Source organism: Phytophthora sojae (assembly GCF_000149755.1).
Source record: "Phytophthora sojae unplaced genomic scaffold PHYSOscaffold_8, whole genome shotgun sequence".
Lineage (NCBI taxonomy): Eukaryota > Oomycota > Peronosporomycetes > Peronosporales > Peronosporaceae > Phytophthora > Phytophthora sojae.
In genome coordinates this window covers 2,950,454-2,974,436 of record NW_009258122.1, presented here as the reverse complement: position 1 = coordinate 2,974,436, position 23,983 = coordinate 2,950,454, and the positions used below count along the sequence as shown (strand labels likewise).

General features: G+C 55.2%; 6 protein-coding genes across 6 annotated transcripts; 4 read left to right on the top strand and 2 right to left on the bottom strand.

Annotated features, from left to right (window-relative positions):
* Positions 1–137: 137 nt before the first annotated feature.
* PHYSODRAFT_337986 (hypothetical protein) lies at positions 138–2,971 on the top strand (the record flags this gene model as incomplete). Its single annotated transcript, XM_009535712.1, has 5 exons — positions 138–319; positions 354–555; positions 936–1,267; positions 1,409–2,806; positions 2,881–2,971. 5 exons carry the CDS (start codon positions 138–140, stop codon positions 2,969–2,971), a joined length of 2,205 nt encoding a protein of 734 aa, XP_009534007.1.
* A 133-nt stretch (positions 2,972–3,104) lies between these two features.
* Positions 3,105–4,604, bottom strand: PHYSODRAFT_261536 (hypothetical protein; the record flags this gene model as incomplete). The annotated part of the gene is made up of 1 exon (XM_009535711.1): positions 3,105–4,604. One exon carries the CDS (start codon positions 4,602–4,604, stop codon positions 3,105–3,107), a length of 1,500 nt encoding a protein of 499 aa, XP_009534006.1.
* A 2,696-nt stretch (positions 4,605–7,300) lies between these two features.
* On the bottom strand, positions 7,301–9,736 carry PHYSODRAFT_355347 (hypothetical protein). The gene has a single exon (XM_009535710.1). The coding sequence runs from the start codon at positions 9,658–9,660 to the stop codon at positions 7,510–7,512; it is 2,151 nt and encodes a 716-aa protein (XP_009534005.1). The 5' UTR covers positions 9,661–9,736; the 3' UTR covers positions 7,301–7,509.
* Positions 9,737–11,652: 1,916 nt separating this feature from the next.
* On the top strand, positions 11,653–13,439 carry PHYSODRAFT_347674 (hypothetical protein; the record flags this gene model as incomplete). Its single annotated transcript, XM_009535709.1, has 1 exon — positions 11,653–13,439. Exon 1 carries the CDS (start codon positions 11,727–11,729, stop codon positions 13,437–13,439), a length of 1,713 nt encoding a protein of 570 aa, XP_009534004.1. The 5' UTR covers positions 11,653–11,726.
* Positions 13,440–17,020: 3,581 nt separating this feature from the next.
* Positions 17,021–18,679, top strand: PHYSODRAFT_563970 (hypothetical protein; the record flags this gene model as incomplete). Its single annotated transcript, XM_009535708.1, has 1 exon — positions 17,021–18,679. Exon 1 carries the CDS (start codon positions 17,081–17,083, stop codon positions 18,677–18,679), a length of 1,599 nt encoding a protein of 532 aa, XP_009534003.1. The 5' UTR covers positions 17,021–17,080.
* Positions 18,680–19,279: 600 nt separating this feature from the next.
* PHYSODRAFT_337981 (hypothetical protein) lies at positions 19,280–21,942 on the top strand (the record flags this gene model as incomplete). Its single annotated transcript, XM_009535707.1, has 5 exons — positions 19,280–19,371; positions 20,603–20,906; positions 20,965–21,086; positions 21,393–21,496; positions 21,701–21,942. 5 exons carry the CDS (start codon positions 19,280–19,282, stop codon positions 21,940–21,942), a joined length of 864 nt encoding a protein of 287 aa, XP_009534002.1.
* Between the last annotated feature and the right edge of the window lie 2,041 nt (positions 21,943–23,983).

Sequence of the window (23,983 nt, the reverse complement as noted above, 5' to 3'; positions counted from 1 at the left end):
ACCAGTTCGAGCGTTTTCATGAGCTTGAGAAGTACAAGAATAGGTGGGGGACCTGACAATGACGTTGCTGAGTTTAGTGCTCCTCCAACGCAAGACGCCTTCGTACAGGTCTCGCTGTCTGCAAACCATTGCAATCCATGCAATACCAGACTAACTATCCGTACGCGACGACCTCGCAGCAATATGGAGCGATCTCCCAGTTGCGGGAGGAGCAGCGACGCCGACAGCAAGAGTACTCGCAAGCCTTGGCCCAGCAAGTAGCTCAACGCGAGCAGCAGAAACGTCGAGAGCGAGAGATGGATCAGCAGTATGGGAGACGGTACGGCAGCTTCCACAATCCCCCTCATCCACAGCAAGGCTTCGGGCAGCCTCGCAAGGACAGCTTCAAGCCTTCCAATAGAGGAGGAATGCTCGACGGATTGGGCCGCAACAACCACCAAAGCTCCCGAACAAGCTTCGCACACGGACAGCAACAGCAATCGCAGCAGCAGCTCCATCATCGCCTACCTGGTGGTCCAGAGCTCTACCCTCCACAAGCTCGAGCACCTTACGGGGGTCAGACAAATTTCCATCCTGCAAATCAACCTAATGTCGGGAATCAAAGCGTTCCAGGCGACTTTGGGATTCTGGGGAACGCGAATCCCCACCAACCAATGCAACAAGAACCTTGGCCTCAACAACAACCAGCTTCCCACTCAGGAATGCCGGGTTTTGTGCCCGGGCCGCACGTTCAGACACGTTGGCCCGAGCCAAATCCGCAGTCGAATGCAATGACCCAAGCTAGAAGCAGTCAGTTTTGGCCGGGCCAAGACCTGGCCGAGCCAATTCCGCCATCAAACGGAGGGTTTTCTTCACTTCAGCAGAGCTCCCAGCGAGAATATGCCCAGCCTGAGCCACCAGGTAATTTAAATGTTCACAACGGTGGGCGTCGCCAGCGAACTGACATCCATGATGGCGGCCGAGGTGACTCGGAGGAAGCAGAACGACTTCGACGAAAGCTTCAACAACAGCAGGAGATGCAGCTAGCGCTAGAACGGCAAATTGAGGAGAAGCGGCAACAGAAGCTGGAGGCCAAACGACGGCAGGAAGAGGAAGATCGACGCGAAATGAAGCGGTTCGAGGAGGACCAACGCCGACAACGTGCTGAACAAGAGCGACTTCAAGAGGAGAAACGACGCAAGGCCGCACTTGAACAAGAGAAAGCGGAGCTAGCGGCCGCGGCCGTCGCGGCGGCCAACCAACAAGCCAAACTCCAGCAGCAGCAAAAGTTACATGCCCAAGCTAACCAAGCTCAGCCTCCACACCATCAGCCTCCGCAGCACGCTCAATCTTTCCACCAACTGCCAATTCATCCCCAGCCTCCGCTACAACAGCCTGATCATTATACTAACGCTCCATCGCCCAGCAGATTGAGGAAGAACCCGTTCACCAACTCTCGGGCACATTTGTTTGAGGACCCGCCGCCGCAGCCATCGCCTCAGCGTGGCTTAATGATGCCAAACGGCCACTACGGCCACTCCAATCAGAACGCGTCACCTGTCCGAGGAGGCCACCAGGGCTTCAACCCGATTTACCCGCAAGAGTCCCAGCCTGTTGGCCGGTCGATGGACCCCTTGGAGCTGCGTCGGCAGTACGACGACATGCGAGAAGAGCTGATAAGACAGAAGCAACTCGTAGATCAGCTTCGTCAAGCGCAGGCGCAAATTCAGCAGCAACAGCAGCAGCTCTCTCCTGTTCGTGCTGTAAACGGGAATTTGCCCACACTCATGGACTTGGAAAAACTTCGGAATGAACTGCGGGGCGAGCTCAAATACCGCGAGCAACTTCACCGGCAGGAACTGGAATCACTGAAGCGTGAGCAGCAGCAAGAACGAGGGCCCGAACACTCGCCTAATCGTTATCCAGATGTGAGAAACTCACTTCAACCTGCATCCGACAAACTGCAACAGCGACTCACGCCGCTGCCTGAAAAAGTCGATAATAACGCGCCGTCGACGAATACCCAAAGACAACAGCAGCATCGACGATCTCCCGTGAAAAAGCTTCTAACCTCGCAGACTGGAGTTCACCCAATTGGCGATAGTTTGAAGTCATTGCGAGGTGAAAGCGAGCTCGTGTACTTTGACGGCCGCGTGACTGGAGCTGGTAAAACTGGGAAGGATGATGTGGTGGCAAGCCGGAATCACGGCGGAGATTACGGCAATTCTCTGGATCAACAAAGTGAGTCAATCAAAGTCGAAGACTCTCGAGTTGCAGAGGTAGCTCGAAGCAGTCTTCGCAAGTCAGCAACCAAGAAACATAGCGTTAAGCTATCGGTAGCTGCCAGTGCGTCATCAGCGTCCGATCAAGCTAGAAACCCCGCACTGGACGAATTCGACAGTGAAGACGAGTCACAAGGGTTTGTCATTCAGTCTTCTCCGGTCCGCGGCAACCGAAGCCAGCAGTTGGCCCCGTCACCAACGACTCACGCGCGCAGGACAGCGGCAAGTAGCCACCGATACTCTCAGTTGCCGCCGGCTTTGAGCTCGTCTTCGCCCTCTAAGCAATTTGGCAAGTGGCGGCTTGAGTCTGTGGGGACCAACGATGCCAGCGACAGTGACGATGAGCTGGACGCCAGCCTCGACGGTGAGCAGCTCGAAGCCCTCTTCCAGCGGAACGTGCGGCGTCACGAGATTCTTCTGGGCTTCCAGACCAGAGTCCAAGCACAGACAAAGGCCTCAAACCAACACGAAGAAGACGGTAAAGTTCCCCAGGCCAAATCAGCGTGGACAGATCTGCATCAACAGCTTGAGGACAACCGACGAGCGTCGATTCCTCGGAAACTCAGCGCCACTAGCACCAGCTCGAATGACTCGACACACAACCAAACTGTTGATGCAGAGGACGAAGCCGCCCTGATAGCGTCTTCAAAGTGGATGCCGTCTTCTCTCCTCTTACCAACGGAACAAACAACGCGGAGTGTATCAGCTAGAAAAACAAATAATTGATTGACACCCAAGCCGCCAGGCCGCTCTAGTCGTCTATCATCCCTCGAGCAGGAGTGATTCGCTCTCACTCCCGCAGTTCACGCACAATCTCCTGGCTTACACAAAACTTAGCTTAGCCTACCACCAGTGGAAGAAGGACAGCCACGAGCCCTGATTGTTGCCGCTGCCCTGGCTGTTGTGCGTCCACTGGTTGGTCGAAGGAGTAGCCATGGTCGCGGCTGGCGCAGTAGTAGCCCACGTGTTGGTGGTGGTGGCCTCCGTGGCGACAGGGGCCTCAGTAGCAGCGGGGGCCTCCGTCACAGGCGCCACCGTAGCGGCATTGTTGCTGCCAGCGGTGGAAGCGGCCGTGGACGCAGCTGAGGCCGAGCCGGGCTGGCTCGAGAACGCAGTCGAGCCCGAGCTCGAGGCCACGTTGGAGGCCAAAGTGGAAGATTCAGCCGAGCCGGCAGCCGTCGAGCCGGAGGACGAGCCCTCGCAAGCCACCGACTTCTGCAGCAGCAGGCTCACGTCGGCGTAGCTCAGACCGATGCTAGTCACGGTGTCCGCGGCGGGCTTGGCCTTGGGGAACCAGATGAAGTCCGGGTGGTCGTCGTCCGAGTCGTAGACCCACTCACCGCCGATGATGTTTCCGTCGTCATCCATCTCCAGGATGTAGTAGTAGTAGGCGCCGGTCGTGTACGAGTCCACCTTGCCGGTCGACACGAGCGCGCCGTCCGTGTAGGTCTCGAAGATCCACGACAGACGCGTCTTGACGTACACGATGCTCTTGGCGGCCGAGTTCCACGGGTACTCCTCCAGTCCGTAGAAGGTGCTCGCGGCCTCCTCCAGCGTCATGTTGGTCTGCTCGTACACCTTGAAACCACGCACGGGCTGGTTCCACACCTCCGAGCCGGCGGTGACATCGGCGATGAACGTGGCGTTGAGCTTGCCCAGCAGATTGGTAGCCGCGATGTGGAAGTAGGCGGGGTTCAGGTCGCGGTACGAGTCGCTCGAATGACGGCCGTACTCGTCGGTCGAGTCGGTGCCGCCGTTGTAACGCGTGCCGGTGAACACCGTTGAGACGGTGGCGCCGTCGTACACGTCCGACAGCAGAGCCTTGATGTCCAGCGGCTGGAACGTCACGCCGTTGTACGTCACCGCGCAGCGCGGCTCCTCCTCAAGCATGGAAGCAGGCGTCCAGGCGTGGCAGATGCCGTACCAGGTCGGGATGCAGTAGCCCGAGCTCTTGCCGGTGCGGATGGCGCACGAGCTGCCGTCCGTGAGCGAGGAGCAGTCGCTATCCAAGGAGCAGACCGTGTGGCTGCTCATCGAGTCGATGCCGTTGTCCTTGGACACCTTGTCCATGAAGTCCGTCACGTCCAGACCGAAGGCCGTCGCGTACTTCTCGGCGGCACTTGGCTCACCGGGGCTCCAGATCACGTTGATGCTGTCCTGGTACGTGGGCCAGTACGGGCCCGGCCAGGAGGAAGGCGTGTGCACGCCCACAGTGGGCAGGCTGGCCAGGTTCACCTCCATGGACGTGCCGAAGTAGGCCTCGAGCTTGGCGATGTCCTTGTTGCCGGTGGCCTCGAGTCGGCGCTTCTTCTCCAGCTTCTCCTGCAGTCTGCGGCCGGACATGGGCGAGTGGCGCAGCTTGCGGCTGCTCTGGTCCTCCCAGCCCGTGGCGCAGTCCTTGGGCGTCGACGCCGAGGTGCCTTCGACGTCCGTGGATGTGGTGGCCGGCGCAGAGGTCACGCCGGACTTGGTGGGCGAAGCCGTGGCAGTGATCACGCCGGTCTTGGACGGGGAAACAGTGGCCGTGGCAGTGGTGGTGGAGGGCTCTTCGTACGAAGATCCAGCCACGCTGGTCTCCGTTGCGGTCGGGGCCGTGGTGACACCAGTCTTGGACGGCGAAACAGTGGCCGTAGTGATGCCGGTCTTGGACGGGGAGACGGTGGCCGTCGTGTCTTCATCCGAAGAGGCATCGACGCCGCTGGAGGTCGTTTCCGGAGCGGAGGTGACCCAAGTCTTAGACGGCGATACCGTAGTGGAGGTCTCTTCGTACGACGAGCCACCAACGCTGCTCGACGCAGTCTCTTCGTACGCCGAGCCACCAGCGCTACTTGAGGCGGGGGTGTCCTCTTCCGAGGACCCGCCGACACTACTCGACGTCGTGGCCGGAGCCGTAGTGGCCGGGGCATTGGTGGCCGATTCCTTGCCCGACTTGGTCGTGGTAGACGTCGTGGTGGACGTCGAAGTGGACGTTTGCGAGACAGTCGTGCCGGTCTTGGTGGACGTCTTGGTGCCACCAGCAGATGAGGTGGTGGACGTTTGCGAGACAGTCGTGCCGGTCTTGGTGGACGTCGAGGTTGAAGTGGACGTAGTGGTCGTCGTCGTGTACGCGTCCTGGTTGGCGCTACTGGCCGGCGTGTCCACCGAGTAGATGACGGTGCCTACCTTGGTGGAGACAGACTCGGTGGGGGCCGTGCTCGTGTTGGCCAGCAGGTCCGTGTACGTGACCGTCACCGTCGAGATGGTGGCGATGTCGGGCAGCGTCGGGTCCACCTCGACCGTGATGGCGCAGTCCTTGTCGGACACCTCGGCGCCGCGGGCCGGGAACTTGCTGCTGATCTCGTCCGTGGTGTCGGCCGACGTGAACGGGTCGTAGAAGAGCGAGGTGCCCGAGGCCTGCTGCATCTGCAGCGCCACGAGGGCCACGGCCGCCGGGATGAGGTAGCTGCGCGGCGTGTACACCATGGTGCCGGTCCGAAGCAGAGCAAGAAAGAAGAAGCTAGCTGAACGACTCCTCGACCTGGAGCGACAGAAGTTCGGCGGAGTAATTTCCTCGCCGGCGAGAAAATTGGGGAATGCCTCTGGCCTCCATCCCTGCGAGCCGCGCGGAACGTAGGGTGCCCGCCAGAGCAGCTCTGATCCTGCGCGTGAGACCGGCCAGTCTCGGCAGTCGGTCAAGCGCGGCGATAGAGTCGGGCGTTGCGCCGTTGGACGCCCCCCGCCAGCTGCCGCCACATGGGATAATGTGCACACCAGGAGGCCGGAGCACCAAGCCACACAGCTGTGCGGCTCGCCTTTGCCGCTCCATTCCGACTCGCGTCAGCTCTCGGTCATGGCGCGCGGCCTGTTTAATGAGGTGGTGGCGCGCGTGGAAGGCATCGAAGGCGCCTGGAACGCGGGGTGCGTGTATCATGGCGAGCCGCAGCGGCCACGCCACGACGAGGGAGGTCTTTGTCACCGCCGATCAAGGATGCTGTCGGCATCGGGAAGTGTGGCGTGACAGCGGTGGAAAGACTTGGGTGGCCCTGGAGCAGCTCTGTGAGCCACACCTTCTACGAGCCCTGGGGAGAGCCGGGCTCCTGGGCTCTTAAGTCTATGTAAAATTGACTAATCAGATATTACTATGAAGAGCCCGTCACAGATTTGAAGCTAAATTTGGGGAGGGGGAGCCAATGGGGAGCCCGAACCAGGGCTCCTTGATCTCGTACTTACCATGAGGGAGCCCATTTTGTGCGACTTTTGGCTCTCGTTTTAGCTTTTGAAGTAAGGTGTGCTGTGAGCTGTCCGAAGGACACGTAGGTAAAGGCGACCGTTATCTTTGACGGGCGTTGAACTAGCCGGTTCCCGTTAAAGTTAATGGAGTCAGCGCCTGCACTTGGCTTTTGAGTGATGAACTTAGTCGGGAGGTCGGTGGATTTTCCTATCGTTGCATTGTGGTCCGATCTTGTCGCTATTGTGCTCTACGGTATTAGAGAGCTCGCGAACACTATGTGTGTGTTGCTCTGCTGGGCGCAGTTGATCTTAATGAAGGTGCTTGCTTGCATTAGACGACCGATCCTTTGGGCTCCAGCGGCTGCATGCCTCGGTGTTCACTCGGAAGAGAGCGCGGAGGCGCAATGCCGCGCAATCCGGTCTTGAAGCGATCACCATGCTGAATCACGGCGGGTCGAGCTGCAGCTGGTCAACATGACGCTGGCTTTTGGTGGTGGCTGCCGGTGCTGCTAACACAATGTTGTCGAGAACTCGGCATAACCCACCAGGGACTCACTGACTCAGGGAGAGTCTTGATGCAGATCAAAACGTGCTTGGTTGCATCAATCGATGTTAACCTCTGGCCCGGAGCGTAGAGGCGCCGCCGGGTAATCAACCACATTGATCTGTGGATACTGTACAGTTCAAACCGATCGAGTTATGCGGAAGTTATGCCGTCATTTCCAGGGCTTGGTCGGTCAGTTGAGACTGCTGTAGTGATCATTCAGACTGAGCTATAGAGGCAAGGATGCAATTATTCAAAGGGCTTGAACAACCACGGACGTAGGTGTCGCTCGCGAATTCTTACTTAAGCATTTTAGCTAGGGAGGTGAACACTGTAGTGTGCATGTAGCTGCGGCTTTGATTGACGGTGAAACAGAGCTGTGAGCTCAGTCGCTTTATCGTACCAACATGCGTGCACGTGATTCTCTCTCACTTTTCTTTTTGAGTTCGTGCTCCGTTGATTGACGAGCTCGCCGGCACGAAAGGCTGGCACGGCTTACCACCAGTGGAAGAACGACTGGTACCATCTCTGGTTCGGGTGCTCGTGCTGCTGCTCCTCTTGTTGTTGTTGTTGTTGCTGCTGCTGCTGTTGCTGCTGCTGGTTGTCATCGTCCTGTTGGTGCTGGTATCCACCCTTGCCGCCGTGGTTTCCACCCTGGTTGCCGTGGTTTCCACCCTGGTTGTTCGAAGGAGCAGCGGTGGTCGAGGCGGGGGCGGCGGTGGTCGACGCAGGAGCGGCCGGGGTAGCGACCGGCGCCGTCGTCGACGGGCCACTGCTCGTGGTGGTAGCAGCCGGGGTCTCCGTAGCGGGATCCTCGGTGGCGGGGGTCTCCGTGGCGGCGCTGCCCGTGCTAGAAGCAGTCGAGCTGGTAATCGGCACCTCCGTAGCCGATCCCGTCGAGGCGGAAGCAGAGCTCGTCGCGGATCCCGACGTAGAGGCAGCAGTCGAGGCAGACGCCGAAGCGGAAGTGCCAGCCGAGCCCGAAGCAGAGTCCGAAGCAGAGCACGCCACTGACTTCTCCAGAAGCATGCTCACGTCGGCGTAGCTCAGACCAATGCTGGTCACGGTATCCGCAGCGGGCTTGCCCTTGCCGAACCAGAGGAAATCGGGGTGGTCGTCGTCCGAGCCGTAGACCCACTCGCCGCCGATTATGTTTCCATCGTCATCCATCTCCAGCAGGTAGTAGTAGTACTGGCCGGTGGTGAACTTGTCAATTTGTCCCGAGGACACCAGGCCACCGTCAGTGTACGTCTCGACGATCCAGGACAGACGCGTCTTGACGTACACAATGCTCTTGGCAGCGGCGTTCCACGGGTACTCCTCAAGCCCATAGAAGGTCTGGGCAGCCTCCTCGAGCGACATGGCGGTCTGCTCGTACACCTTGAAACCACGCACGGGCTGGTTCCACACCTGGGAGTCGGCCGTCACGTCCGCGACGAAAGTGGTGTTGAGCTTGCCAAGAATGTTGGCCGCGGCGATGTGGAAGTAGGCCGGGTTCAGGTCGCGGTAGGCCGCGCTCGAGTGACGGCCGTACTCGTCGGTCGAGTCGGTGCCGCCGTTGAAGCGGGTGCCCGTGAACACGGTGCCGACATTGGCGCCGTCGTACACGTCCGAGATGAGGGCCTTGATGTCCAGCGGCTGGAACGTCACGCCGTTGTGCGTCACCGGGCAGATCGGCTCCTCCTCGAGGATGGCGGCCGGAGCCCAGGCGTGGCAGATTCCGAACCAAGTCGGGATGCAGTAGCCCGAGCTCTTGCCAGCACGAATGGCGCAGGCGCTGCCGTCGGTGAGGGTCGAACAGTCACTGTCCGATGAGCACTGCTTGCGCTTGCTCTGCGAGTCGACACCGTTGTCCTTGGACACCTTGTCCATGAACTCCGTCGGGTCCAGACCGAAGGCCGTCGCGTACTTTTCAGCCGGACTGGGCTGGTTCTCGCTCCAGACAATGTTGATGCTGTCCTGGTACGTGGGCCAGTACGGGCCGGCCCACGGCGAAGGCGTGTGCACGCCGACGGTAGGCAGCTTGGCCAGGTTCATCTCCATTTTGGTGCCGAAGTAGGCCTCGAGCTTGGTGATGTCCTTGTTGGGGGTGGCCTCAAGACGACGCTTGTTTTCGACCTCGCGGCCGGAGACAGCGCTGTCGCGCAGCTTGCGGGCGGGAGTGCTTTCCTCCCAGCCAGTGGCGCAGTCCTTGGGCTCCTTCTTGCCGGCACCCGCCAACGGCGAATCGATGCCCACCTTGGTGGCAGGCGTCGTCACTGGCGTCGACGGCGTGGTCTTACCGACGTAGGCATCCTGGTCGGCGGTGGAGGCCGGGGACTGCTCCGACAGCACAACCGTGCCCACTTTCGAAGAAATGGGCTCGGCCGGGGCCGTGGTCAGGTTGGCCAGCAGATCCGGGAACTCCACCGGCACCGGCGAGATGGTGTTGATGTCCGGCAGCGTCGGGTCCACCTGCACCGTGATGGCGCAGTCCTGGTCGGCCACATCGGCACCGCGAGCCGGGAACTTGCTGCTGATCTTGTCAACCGTGTCGGCCGACGTGAACGGGTCGTAGTAGAGCGACGTGGCGGCAGCCTGCTGCATCTGCAGCGCCACGACGGCGACAGCAGCGGAGACAAGATAGGTGCTGGGCGAGTAGACCATCCTTGCACAGGCGAGTCGATCCAGAGATCCGGAGGGGATAGCGCGTCAATCCCTGGCACGGGAGGAAGGGCTGTGTAATCTTCTCGACGCCGAGAAAATTGGGGAATGGCGGTGATCGGGCAGCCGGATGGCCTGCCACCTTGGTGGCCCCAGGGGAGTTCGCGCAACGTGCGATGTGTAGCAAAGGCAAGCACGAGCTTGGTGCTACAGTAGAGTGCACACACGCGACAGCGTTGGTCTCCGGAAAGGCTAGGTTGGCCCCCCACGCGAATGCAGTGAGTGATGCGAGGCTACTGCTCTTCGTCTTCTGTCCGCACGACACTCCAGCATAACACGTCTCTCGCCGTAAGCTTAAAAGTTAATATGCCCGAGGATCCTTTCGTCCGGCGCAGAGAGGGCTCGCTGTCATTGGTAACGTCCGATCGTCGCGCTCCATGAGCTCCATGATCTTCGTTTTGCAGGCTCTCTGCATCCCAGCCGGCGAAGGCTTGATGTTTTCGGTGTCGGCCTTGAATTTTTGTCCGCCGTAAGTTCAAGCGCGTGCAGCTCCTCCTCCTTCTCCTTTTTCTCGAGCGCACACGCGATGTAAAGGCCTCCGACTGGAGTTATCAAAATCCGACGTTGTTCTCGATGCAGAATGCCTTCTCGACACATAAAGAAAGCTTTAGCGAGAAGCATCTCCACGCTACTCGGTATTGGATACTTACTTTTTGTTGTGACTGATAGACGTCTGCATACTGACCGGCTACAAACGATTGGCAAGCACTTCGTTACGCCGCGAGGGACCGCTGAACTTCATGCCTTCGTGTCACGGCGTCCGTGAGGAGGTCCAGACTTGCGTGTGTACGAAGATCACAAGGCAGATCGACGATCAACGTTCGCGACGTTTTTCTTGTCAAGCGTAGGGCAGCCTTTGGGTCAGCTCTTCTGTCAGACAGCAAAACGAAAAACCGGCAATCACGGAGGCCGATGTTGTCGCCGTAAGCGGTGCTGTACCTCCGCAGTGAGGACTGGCTCACAGCGTTGGGTTGCCGTTCAGGTAAATGCAACTGCATTTACTTACCTCGTTGCAGCCCGGTCGGACATGCCCTGCAGGGCATTGTAGAGATGAAGGAGGACTCAATGAGCCGCGACCGAATGATGCGGCTACAGAACGCATCCTATCAGATTAACGGGGCTATCCAATAATTTTAATAAATTGAATCCGCGGAGCAAGCTTCGGAAAGACACACAACGATCCTCGGCTTTTGAAGCAACTCAGACATCACTTGTGCGCGCGCACCCACCGCACCGCACCCAGCTCTCAATACGAATCTTTGTCCTTCATACACCCAGCAAGCTGTATTCGGGGCTTGGCGCTGGCTCCCAGCGTGCTTGAAGGCCCTGGACGATCGTCGGGTTGGAGCGGGCATGTGCTGCAACTTCGGAGATAGACGGGTTTAGCGGACACCGAGGCCCATTTTTCCGACGTCGGGTACCATGTACAGTACCAGTACCACTGCGTCTCGAAGAGGCCATTGATTCCAGCAATAAGTAATCTTGATAACATCGTGGACAACCCTTCCCAAATTAAACATGTATTTGTATTTTTTTAAATATTACATTTGCTCGCCGCAACTACAAATGCAACGTATTACATGGTGTGTAAAAGCCAACGTACAGCGTACCGTAAGCCAGAAACCTGACCCCTGTTGTCGCTGCCTGTCCTACTTGGACTTGGACTCCAAGCTCCGTTGGCCCACCACGCGTCCTAGCCATCTGTGCGCAGATCTTGCAAAGTTCTTGACAAGCCAGCCCGAGAGATGCGTTTTGATACATTTTAATAAACAAGAACACGTGCAACCTATCCGATAGCGGCTGTACATCTATACGATCCAAAGACACCAGGATACTTATCGCCGGTTCCATATGTAGAGCTGACTCGACGGTTCATGGCAGGCATGCGAATTGAGCTGCACAAACTGCAGAGCAGGTCATTGTCGAATTCTCTCCCTTGAGAAGATTACATTGTATTCTTCGTTGCTCCAGCTCTAGCTCAACTATTGACGACAACCTAGACGTAAACCATGGTCTACTCGCCCAGCACCTACCTTGTCTCCGCCGCCGTCGCCGTCGTGGCGCTGCAGATGCAGCACACGGCTGCCACATCGATCTACTACGACCCTTACACGTCGTCCGACACGATCGACGAGATCACCGACAAGTTCCCTGCTTTCGGCGCTGATGTGGCCGACCAGGACTGCGCCGTCACGGTGCAGGTGGACCCAACGCTGCCGGACATTACCACCATCTCGACTGTGCCCGTGACCTTCCCGGACCTGCTGGGCAACACGAGCACGGCCCCGACCGAGCCGGTGTTCACCAAGGTGGGCACGGTTGTGATGTCCGAGGACGCTCCGCCCGCTGACGCCAACCAGGATGGCTACATTGATTCGCACATGCCGGCAACTGGAGCGGCGCAGGAGAAAACGGGCATCAAGCAGCACCCCAAGGACTGCGCCACCGGCTGGGAGGAGACCACCCCCGCCGCCCGCAAGCTGCGTGACACTGCCGTCGCTGGCCACGCTCTCGACGAAAAGCTGCAGACTAAGCGTCACCTCGAGGCCAACACCAACAGGGACATCGCCAAGCTTGAGGCCTTTTTCGGCAAAAAGATGGTGATGACCCTTAAGGACCTCCCGATCGTGGGCGTGCACACGCCGTCGCCCTGGCCCGCTCCCTACTGGCCCACGTACCAGGACAGCATCAACGTTGTCTGGGAGGAGAACCAGCCGAGTCCTGCCGAGAAGTACGCCAAGGCCTTCGGTAAGGACGTGAAGACCTTCATGGACGCCGTGTCGAAGAAAAACGGCGTTGACTCGCAGAGCAAGCGCAAGCAGTGCACTGAGGACCGCGACTGCAAGATCGCCTCGGGCGAGGCCTGTGCTATTCGTGACGGCAAGACTTCGGGCTACTGCATCCCGACTTGGTTCGGTATTTGCCACGCCTGGGCCCCGGCCGCCATCCTGGAGCCCGAACCGAACTGCCCCGTGAAGCACAACGGTGTGACTTTCCAGCCCCTGGACATCAAGGCCCTGATCACGAGTGTGTGGGATGGTGCCAGTGTCGGCACCGTGTTCACGGGTGCGCGTTTCAACGGTGGCACTGACACTACGGACGAGTACGGCCGTCACTCGAACGCGGCCTTCCGTGACCTGAACCCCGCGTACTTCCACATCGCCGCGACCAACCTGCTTGGTAAGCTCAACTCGACCTTCGTTGTGGATGTGTCGGCCAACGCTGAGGTGTGGAACCAGCCCGTGCGTGGTTTCAAGGTGTTTGAGCAGACCGCCATGTCGCTCGAGGAGGGTGCTAAGACCTTCTACGGCCTCGAGTCGTACCCTTGGAACGCTGCTGCCAAGAGCCTCGTGTATGTCAAGATGCGTCTTTCGTGGATCGTCGAGACGTACACCGACGGCGGGCTTGTGCGCTCGGGCGAGGTCAACCAGTTCACCACAGGCAAGTACTACCACTACCTGCTGGAGCTTGACGACGCTGGCCAGATCATCGGCGGCGAGTGGGTCTACAACTCGGACGACGACCACCCCGATTTCCTGTGGCTGCCGAAGGGCAAGCCCGCTGCCACCGCTGTGACCAGCATTGGTCTGAGCTACGCCGACGTGAGCATGCTGCGGGAGAAGTCGGTTGCATGCGCTCCTGAATCGGGCTCGGATTCGTCTGGACCGACCGGCTCGTCGTCGTCCGAGGCTGAAGTGTCCGCAGGCGACGCTGCGATGTAAATACTCCCCCTCCCCACCGCATCGTGTGTGAACGTGCAGTGACGCTGCAAGTCTGCTTCTTTTCTTAGACGCCCCTCATGCTAATAGAAGTCGTGTCAAATTAATTGATCTAACGTTTTATCGCTTCAACTTTGTTTTAGCAAAGCTATCACGGCACTGGAGCTCTACCAAAACCCACACAAACTCGATATTTGCTACGGTCATAAACATGGCGTATTTCTCGTAGCAAATCCGTCGTAATTTGTGGAGACGAATTTGACGTCTCCACAATTTGCGTCGAGCGCAAATGAAGCGTACCATTATTTTGGTTCAATTCCCAATCACCACTCATGCTGAGCGTTCACGGCCGCGCTCTCAAGCTCTGCGTCAGCGCTTGTCGGAACTCGCCAGTGATCTTGGGAGTGTGCGTGCATGAAGTGGTGGGCATCCAGGCGGAGATTGCGGAGAACGAGACGTTGCAGCAGGAGAACAGGTAGGACTGACCGAACAGCAGCAAGAACTACATAGTGAACATGGCCAAGTGGCCTTATAGCAAACAAATACATCAGTCTTCAATCTTCCTCGCCGAGCTCACTTCCACCTGCCAACAGCGCTCCCAAGCCGTGGACAGCAGAGCCAGCGGAAGAGGCTGAGTGTTTACTACCACCCAAGTTGATCACCTTACGCATTGTTTGTTACTGACGATAAGTGAGTGTAGCCATGTATTTAGCACTCAAATGTGATGGTTTTGGTCGGTATCATCGGTTGTAGCAAACACGACGCAAACGAGGACATATTTGGCACATAAATTTGCGATTTGTGACAGCGTTTGTGTTAGTTTTGGAAGAGTTCCACTGAGTGACACTAATGCGAGTTTACTACGATGAATGATATCCTACATTCTGTAGTATCACCACCACACAGCATAGCTTGCACGTCATCGTCATCGAACGTGGCAGTCCAAGCAAGTCCCTAGAGGAGGGTCAGATCGTGTATTTGAGTTACGTATCACTGCAAAGGTGTCTGCTAGGGTCTCAATCAACCTTGATAACACAAAAGCTTTTACTGCACCTAAGTTAAGTTGTTGGTGAGGTACATTATTGCAGTCACTTAGGCAACCTAACGACTACTTCTCCGGTCCGGAAAAGAATTAACAGTTAGGTTTTTTCATAAAAACCTCAAATCATTTCGATGTATGATTAGTCAAAGTACCTCTATGTACCACACTTCATTGGACAAAACTCTAACATCAGTGATTTGTATGTAAAAATCCTCAAACACGATTGGCTGTTTTTCTTACCTTGGAATATTCAACTGTTTACGACATTATATGACAGGAATAAACTCTCTTTCCGCTTTCTCATGTGTATTTCCAAGTTCTAATCTGATCATTTTTGATGGCGCAGCGAATTTAAACCTCACACCTGTGGAAACTGATTGTTTAAACGGCCCGATAACTACCTGAAAGGGCGGGAAAACGGATTTATCAAAAATACTACGTGATACACCAGATCCAGAGCTTAAATTTAAGGGCAGCTACAGCTCTGTTGGAGCAGTAGAACGCAATTTATAGTCTGATTAGAGAACTGTTAATTCTTTAGCGGACCGGAGAAGTAAGATTTTACTGCACCTAGTAAATATGTTTGAAACCAACTTGCCTTGCAGCATGATAACGAAAGAAAAAGAGACGGGTTCGAATATTCATTGTTATTGATCGACCCTATTAGTCGGAGCCGATACTTCACTACGCAAGAGAAAAATACCTTCTTTGGAGATCACATGTCACGCACGCGACCATCACTTGAGGGATCGAAAACGTATTAGTAGGCAAGCTTAGCAATAGACAGGAACTACCGGCATGCTGGTTAGGAACAGTGATTGTGATCTGGATGACTGGACCACGCCAAGTGTGATACCGAAGCTAATATGTAGTGGATTTCAACGTAGTGAGTATGAATATTTTCAGCGAATAGTCCTGTCATATATAAAAATTGTACCAGTCCGGACTAAATATAGGACACAGCCGTGTCAGGTTTTCAAAAAATAATAGAGGCTTGAAGCCTGTATTGTTGTAGGCTGATGACGCATGCACTAATAAACGTCGAGATAAGCGTTGCCGACGGATTAATAACGAAATCTCCACGTTTTTTTATCTCTATAATACAAGGCACTGATGTGGTGGAACAAGTGTATAAGGCCAGAGTAAAAAAAAAAAAACCGCAGCCAAAACGCACAAGCAGATCCGACGAACGAACAGGAAACACCTCCACACCGTAAAGCAACCAGACAGGTGAGATGATTTTGCTGGGCCTGCACTGTAGATGCTCGAGCTTTCCACTCCCTCTGGAAGAATGACTTTGCTACTTTCGTGGCAGCATCAATATTTCAAGGATTCAAGTACCGCCTTGGATCTTTTCAAGGCGCACAAAGAGCATAACTGTATGCCTACAGTACCTAGACGGGATATGTAGAATTTGTACTGCAGCACTGAAATGGGTATCCAGAAGATTTCTTTAAAATTAATTAGAGTCTGTAGTTCACACTTTCGAACACAAATTGTGCTTAAAGCTCCATACCAAAACGCATAACAGTAAGTTACTGTCAGTAACCCTCGCTGTACTGAGATTTATTCTCCGGACATGTGCTCGCCCAAGTAAAGAATGGAACGCAAATGGAGACGCGAATTTTTTATGGTAGAATATCATCAAATCTCCGACCGCACTTAAGATGATAGGTATACAAATCCCCAGTCAAGCGCGGTCGGAGCATAACAGTATTACCCTACCCCTTCCCAAAGTGTTATGCATACACAGTCCAAGATAGATTAGTCGTCCCGTTTGCTCATTCGTCGGAGCCTTGGGATGGATGGCACGGAGCGAGCCCCCGCCTGCGGTTTGACAGTCCGTGTGCGTAGCACGCGGCTGCAAACCCAGGACCCAGCAGTGCTCTACCTAGCAAGCGGAGGCGACGCGTGCGAGCCTTTAGGGGTTTTAGGTTCGCGCGTAGCGCGTAGCTGGGTGATAGTTAAAGGTGACCCCACTCCTATCCGCATGTTTTGTGTACGAGTCGGAGAAAGTCGGAGGGTCGGAGGTTTTTGGGTATGGTCGTTTTAGGTAGAGAGAGGCCACACATCAAGAATTGCTGTTCGAACGGGACACATGTTACGCGGATTTTAATCCCAGATTTTACCTTTAATAAATTTGAATCAGAGTTGCGTGCAAGTACAGTAGCTACCGCACTCTTCGTGCCTCAGTAACGACGCGTAATGATGAAAATTTGCATTGGGATCAATGGCACGCCAGCCATGTCCTGTTACTCAGCCTGTCCGAGTCGACTGGAAGGCGCGGTGGAGGCCGCGAGTTCGTGGCCGCCGTTGCAAATCATAAACTGAGTTCGTTTCACCATCGTATGCTACGTGGAAACCGTGTAAAAATACGTTCAGCAGTGCTCACATACTTACTTCCCAATAACGGTGTGCGTACGCAGGTGGAGCAGTTCCAGATGTCCGCGGCATCACTGGGCCCGAAGCTGGGTCGTCAGTCGCAGCGGGCATGCACGTGGGAGGTCAAGGAAACCAGCACAACTCATTCTCCAATCTGCTCGTCCGCGAGAAGATTACCTTCGGTTGACCTCCGTCTCCGCTAACCCCGCCCCAGTCCACCATGGTCTACTCGCCCAGCACGTACCTCATCTCCGCCGTCGTGGCCGCCGTGGCGCTGCAGATGCAGCAGACGACCGCTACTTCGCTGTACTACACTCCGTTCACGGTGTCGGACACCACCGACGAGCTCACGGACAAGTTCCCTGCGTACGGCGCTGAAGTGGCTGACCAGGACTGTCTCGTCAAGGTCGAGGTGGACCCGACGCTGCCCAACATCACCACCATCCTGCCCGAGCCTTCGGAGTTCCCGGACCTGCTGGCCAACCTGACTACGGCCCCGGCCGAGCCCGTGTGCGACAAGGTCGGCACGAAGGAGTTCTCGGTGGAGGTTCCCGCCGTGGACGCCGACCAGGATGAGTACGTCGGCAAGCCGGCCCTGTCGACCCCGGTGATTGCCCCCACCAACAAGACCGGCATCGACCACAAGGACTGCGCCACCGGATGGGAAGACACCCAGACCGAGCGCAAGCTGCAGACCAAGCGCCAGCTTGAGGCCAACGCCAACCAGGACATCGCCAAGCTCGAGGCCTTCTTTGGCACCAAGATGGAGACGAAGCTGTCCAAGCTGCCCACCGTGGGTGTGCACACGCCGTCGCCGTGGGCTGGCCCGTACTGGCCCACGTACCAGGACAGCACTAACGTCGTTTGGAGCGAGGGCCAGCCGAGTGCTTCGGAGAAGTACGCGACTGCGTTCGGCAAGGACGTCAAGACGTTCATGGACGCCGTGTCCAAGAAGAACGGTGTTGACTCGCAGAGCGGCCGCAAGAAGTGCACGGCCGACAGTGACTGCACGGCCCTCGCCAACGGCAGCGGCTGCGCCATCCGTACCGGTGCTTCTTCCGGCTACTGCATTCCTATGTGGTTCGGCATCTGTCACGCCTGGGCCCCGGCTGCCATCCTCGAGGATGAACCCGACTGCCCTGTGACGTACAACGGTGTGACTTTCCAGCCCGTGGACATCAAGGGCCTTATCTCCCTAGTTTACGACGGTGCTCGCGTGCAGACTGTGTTCACTGGTGCGCGGTTCAACGGCGGTACCGACTCGACGGACGAGTACGGCCGCCACTCGAACAACGCCTTCCGCGACCTCAACCCGGCCTACTTCCACATCGCTGCGGCCAACATGCTCGGCAAGCTGAACTCGACGTTTGTGGTAGATGTCACGGCCGGCGCTGAGGTGTGGAACCAGCCCGTGCGCGGTTTCAAAGTGTACGAGCAGACGTCCATGTCGCCTAAGAAGGCCGCCCAGACCTTTTACGGTCTCCAGAAGTACCCGTGGAACGCAGCGGCCAAGAAGATCGTGTACGTCAAGTCCCGCCTTTCGTGGATCATTGAGACGTACACGGACGGTGGACTCGTGGCCTCGGGCGCGATCAACCAGTTCACGACGGGCAAGTACTACACCTACCTGCTTGAACTGGACTCCGCCGGTGAGATCATTGGTGGTGAGTGGGTGTACGACTCGGACGAGGACCACCCCGATTTCCTTTGGTTCGGTAAGGGCAAGCCTGCCGCGAACACGGTGACGAGCGTCGGCCTGAGCTACGCTGATGTGAGCATGCTGCTGAAGGCGTCCGCGACTTGCACTGCTGTAGTGTAATGCGTAGTGTTGACTGCCAACTTGTTGATCAGTTGACTTCGCTTCTGTTTAGCAACCGCTTGTAGCTAGGCTTTTTAAAGTACGCTTCAGTTTTTGAGGCTGACTTACCAATAAATGAAGACGACGTTCTGTATGTTGTAGAAGTGTAAAATGCAGTCAGTAATTTGGCTTGGAATTCTCTGGATTTTATCCAGAGTCCATGGGCGAACACTGAGGTGCCGTTATTCTCAAATCCAATACCGGCTAAAATGGTTGTGAGAGCTTGTGATAGTTGTAGCTAAAATACCTGTTATACCGGATAGCCTGCGATCTGATCAAATTATGCTGCTATGTTGACCCATCCAGTTTAGATTAGGACAAACAACCTATGATAATGAATACCTTTTAATCAGGTATACACCTGTGATATCTAGTTTATAGGGCACTCAAGCAATACTAGTCTGATTTTTTTTCCACTGGAACAACATGCCGACCGGATCCCGCCTCAACGCCGTTGAGTCAACGGTGATGATTGATGCCTCACACCACAACTTATTAGACGACGACGGTATCGACCACTGGCACCTACATGAGTAGCTACGGCCTGTGGCAAGAGCCATTATGTTCGGCATCATTAGTGAAGACCTCATCGTGCGCAGGCAGCTCCAGCACCGGAGCCGTGAGGTGATGCCGACTCTCGAGAACGCGTTCCAGTAAGTTGATGGAGCTCGGAACCCCCTTCAACTCGACGGGAATCGTCAAGAATCGCGGCTACATCTACGTCGACGAAATCGGCATCGTTAACCTCTCCTCTCCAATGCATATACATATATGCGCAGCTTCAACATTAGATTTTGCAGTCTCGTCGGGGTCGGCTAGCTTGCTACACTCCTCAAGTTCCCGTGTCTTATATTTTGAATCAGTTTCTTATTACTAATAGCGGCGCACCATTGCCCTTGAGTCGTACGGGTCACACTACCGAAGTATAACAAAATGATGTTTTGTACCTTCCTATTCAGTATCAAACGGTCTTAAATTGTGCACTTGATCGGTCGGCTGAAAGTATATATTCTATCACACTCAGCGATCTCCTTACTGCATGATCACCCTTAATGCGCGTTGCTCAGTTGATTGAATTCATATTGAGCAGGTTGTGTTTTATTATGGACGATGATATGGTTGACAAGAGAATCAGTAAGCGTTGGTTTGAGTGATATTTTAGTTTTTTTTTGCTACTGTCTGGTAGTTAAATAAGCTATGTATGGAGTAATATCCACTCTGTTCCAACCGCTACTCTTTTTGCAATCCCAAACCGCTCGTACTTGACGAGTTTCACCCAATAAATGCCTTAAGTCCGATGAATTTCGGCCAATCGGAAGCCTCTTTAAAGTAGGGCATTTTTCCAACCATTCCAACCATATTTGGTTGGAATTTTGTCAGAATATTCTCTGAAATTTATTTCAGAGTCTACCGGCGATACCACTTTCCGCGCTGTTTGAATATATTAGACTATAGCAAACGCCCTCTTTGCTTGAATGCTACATCTGCTGTACGGGTCACCCATTTCTCAAACTTCATAAATAGAGTTTTTTGTTAAAAAACACAGGCTTCGTAATTTAAAGGGTCTGATTGTCCGGACATTTTATAGATAAGACTACACAATACGCAGTTATCGATGCAGAGCAGTTTGTAAAACCCGTTATATCGTATACATCTTGCCGTTATGAATCATCCACGTGAATGTTGACCCTATCGGCGACGCGTCCATCTTCGCGCAACCCGCATCCGTAAGTAATTTATACGGTAATTTATGGCGTGGGTTTTTCTTGGGATAAATGCAACTTCCTATTTATCCCGTAGGGTCCGAGCCCTGAAAATTCCAGGCGCAAGCTCAACCCAAGGCCGAGGTCAACAAGGTCAACCGCGCGTGGGCTGCCCGGGCAGCGTTTCTCCTTCGTGTCCACCGTGGCGCCATCTCCACGCGCCGTATCGCGCGCGTCGGCCTGGCGAGAACATGGTGGTCGAGGAGATGCTCGCGTTCTGCGAAGGTCTGAGCAACCCAAAGCTGGGTGTTGGGGCCTATCATCGTAGCAGCTGCGAGGCTCATGTTCATGGCTCTCGCACGCAGATCAAAGGTGGGGTCACGCACTACGGCGCAGCCCGCTCGGTCAACTACGACTCCTGCTACGGGCTTTACCCAGAAAGGGGCGAGGAGTACGCGGACGGGTCCATCAAGAATATCCATCTCGTGGGCCACAGCGACGGCCAACATCCACACCCAAGAACACCTCGAGGCGATGTGCAAGAACCCCATCAATACTTACGTGGAGAACAATTGCGCCACGATGCTCAGTACCACGCTAGTGAATGACACTATCGTCACTGCCGCAGAGGCGACTACGACGGACAAACCCGAGGACTTAGTGCAGTATCACGAATCAGTAGTAAGTGAGTATAACTAGCTTTTGCTGTTCTGTTGCCCTCCTACACTATTCATCGTTGCTACTTCTCACGATGTAGCTTTCTAGCCATGCCAACGTCGCACTAGAAATTTCAGAGCTTCCTCGTGCTCAGCACGATTTTGTTTTTAATGCCATACAAATATCTATGTAAATGCATATCCCAAAAATATCCTTCTGTTTCCAACCTGAGTGGTCGGTACACAGTTTTTCGTTCAGAGTGAAAAGAGCAGGCAAGCTAGCATGTCGATCGCATCGCTTGCTCCTGCCAACAGCAAGAAGGCCAGGACGACGGCGATCAACTCGTTCACGACGTTCCTGGCCGCGGAGAGCATGACACTCGATGCCACACACCGCCTTATCGACGGGGATAAGACAGGTAAGGTATTGCGTATTATACTAGACAAGTATGCATATTCGTTAGCCACATCAGCCGAAAAGGTAAGAGCGACCAATACGTATCTAGCATACTATGGCAACGTCAAGAATTGGCTAGTAGATAAGTACCCACTGCAATGAGCTTTAGTTAGATCTCAGCTCCAAAACATTCTATCTGGGCTGGGTAAGTATTGTAGCAACCGAGAGGAGGTCGACGACGAGAAGAATGCACCCCCGTGCTCTAAACAAGACTTAGAAGCTATGGTGTCTCTACTGTACTCAACGGCTGCGACGGAGAGTGAATACCTCGACACGGCCCTAGTCGTGATGATGTGGTACCTTTACGGTCGAAGCTCGGACGCGGAAACAGTCGAGAAGAGCCAGCTATACATTTTGCCACCTTCAGCACTTCCATCATTCATTCGACTGAAGCCCGCGCAAGGTTGATCTGCTACTGTAACACATAGCAAAATACACTAACAAACTCAACAGTTAAAGCGACCCACCGCACACCAGGCTCGCTGATCAAGGGACAATACCACCGACATCACATGAATACATGAACAACATCATAATTTGGGTAAACCTCTTCGTGTATTTTCTTGCACTTGTTCATTACTACATTATAAACAACACTGCACAAAACATAACGTTAGAATAGGACATTCACAGTTATGACAGGGCATAGAGTGTTTACCTCGTGTCTTGCAGTCCTTGGCCGCCATCACCCTGCGCAAGACCAGCCAGCCGGCAGTGTCGCTGCAGCCACACTCACTGGTCCTGTTGTTGCTGCTGATGCTGGCCCCGCCGGCCATCACCCCGCGCGAGGCCAAGCCGCTGTCGCAGTCGCCGCCCTCGCCCGCATCACCGCCCTGCTCCTGGTGCTGCTGACCTCGAGCGCCATCACCCCGCCCGAGGTCGAGCGCTCGCCCACGTTGCCGCCCTCACCCTCGCCCGCGTCATCGTCCTGCTACTGATGCTGCTGGCCTCGAGCTCCATCACCCCGCCCGAGGCCGAGCACTTGTCCATCTCGCTGCCGACGCCCGTCTTGCTCTCGGTGCTGCTGGCCGGGGGCCCTCTCCACGCGCTCCGATGTGAACGAATGAATGAACAGGATTTAGTTAGGATGTCATTAAAATGAAATAGATTCATTATAATGATTTGCTGTAGTACCGGTACAGGTTGGACACCTTGGTCGGACAGTTGGAATTTTGACGGTATGGGCTCTCGTGAAGAACAGACCCGCTTTTTAGGTGTTCTAAAATTAAGAAATCGTAAAATGATATGTCACGTATGTTGCGAACATGTCTGACATTATATGCGTGCTAAACATGGATACACAAACGATTAGCAACGTAATTGCATAGCCCCCATAATTCATTCGTACCGAGGTTTGATGAACCGTTTAATGATAGGAAGCAACGTGGTTTTGGTGCGCTTGTTGTACACGACCCGTCCAAACCAGCGCCCCGTGCCCCGCTCTACACCACCGAAGAGCCAGAACTCTTCGTAATGGCGACCTCGGTTGTACTTCCGCTTCTTTGACAGACTCGTTTCATCAATTTCGATGACCATGCCATCTCCACCGATCTAAACAACATAGAAAGCAATATGTAAAACAACATTATCGTAACCGTAAAGCAACATAGACTACTAAACTGTAAGCATACCTTAAACTCAGGTCGAAGCAGCTCTTTCGAGCATGTCGAGCGGCAGTACGCATAGTACTCATGTGCAGTACGTAGCGACGTACCCGCCAACTCAGCCGCTTGCTCTTGCGGGAGCTGCATGGCCCAGCCAAGGAGGGGGCGCACAGTACTGCACAACTGCAGCTTGCTCTCGTTAAAGAACGAGTTCGTGAGCAAGCCGCGGCTGGCCTCCTTGCCATCGGCATGCTGTGTGCGCCGGCAGCATCGCCAGCGCTTCCGCGTTGGCGCTCGGCGCATGAGGAGCTGACACTTGGGAATGTTGATTACATTGACTTAGAGGAGCTGGCACTTGGGGCAGCGCTTCTCCCTGTCGATTAGGCCCACCACCATGCACCACTCGACGCAGAGCGCCTCTTCGCTGGTTACTTTCAGCACCGTGTCCATTTCGAAGAGGCTCTCGTCGTCAAGGTGGTACTGGTAGGGGCTGGCGGTCGACATGGCTCGTAGAGTGGGAAGGGAGGCGAAGCGTGGCTGGGGGCTTGCGGAGGAGGCGGCTGCTTTGAGAATGAGACTGTGGGAGCCAGAGTGTGAGGCGAGCCGGTGGGGCGGCTTCGAAAAGCGGGATCAGCATGAACGTTGCATACAAAAAATAATATACTTGCGTTTTGGCGCGCCCCCGTTTTCGGCGCGAAAGCGGGCCTATACTTCCAAACTGGATGGATGGGACGCACATCTAGAAGTTCGTGTGAACTACATCACAAATGATCACAATGGTTGTCCGATTCTAAATTTAGATCTGGGTCTTCAGATTTAGGAAGCGGGCCTGTTCTTCACGAGAG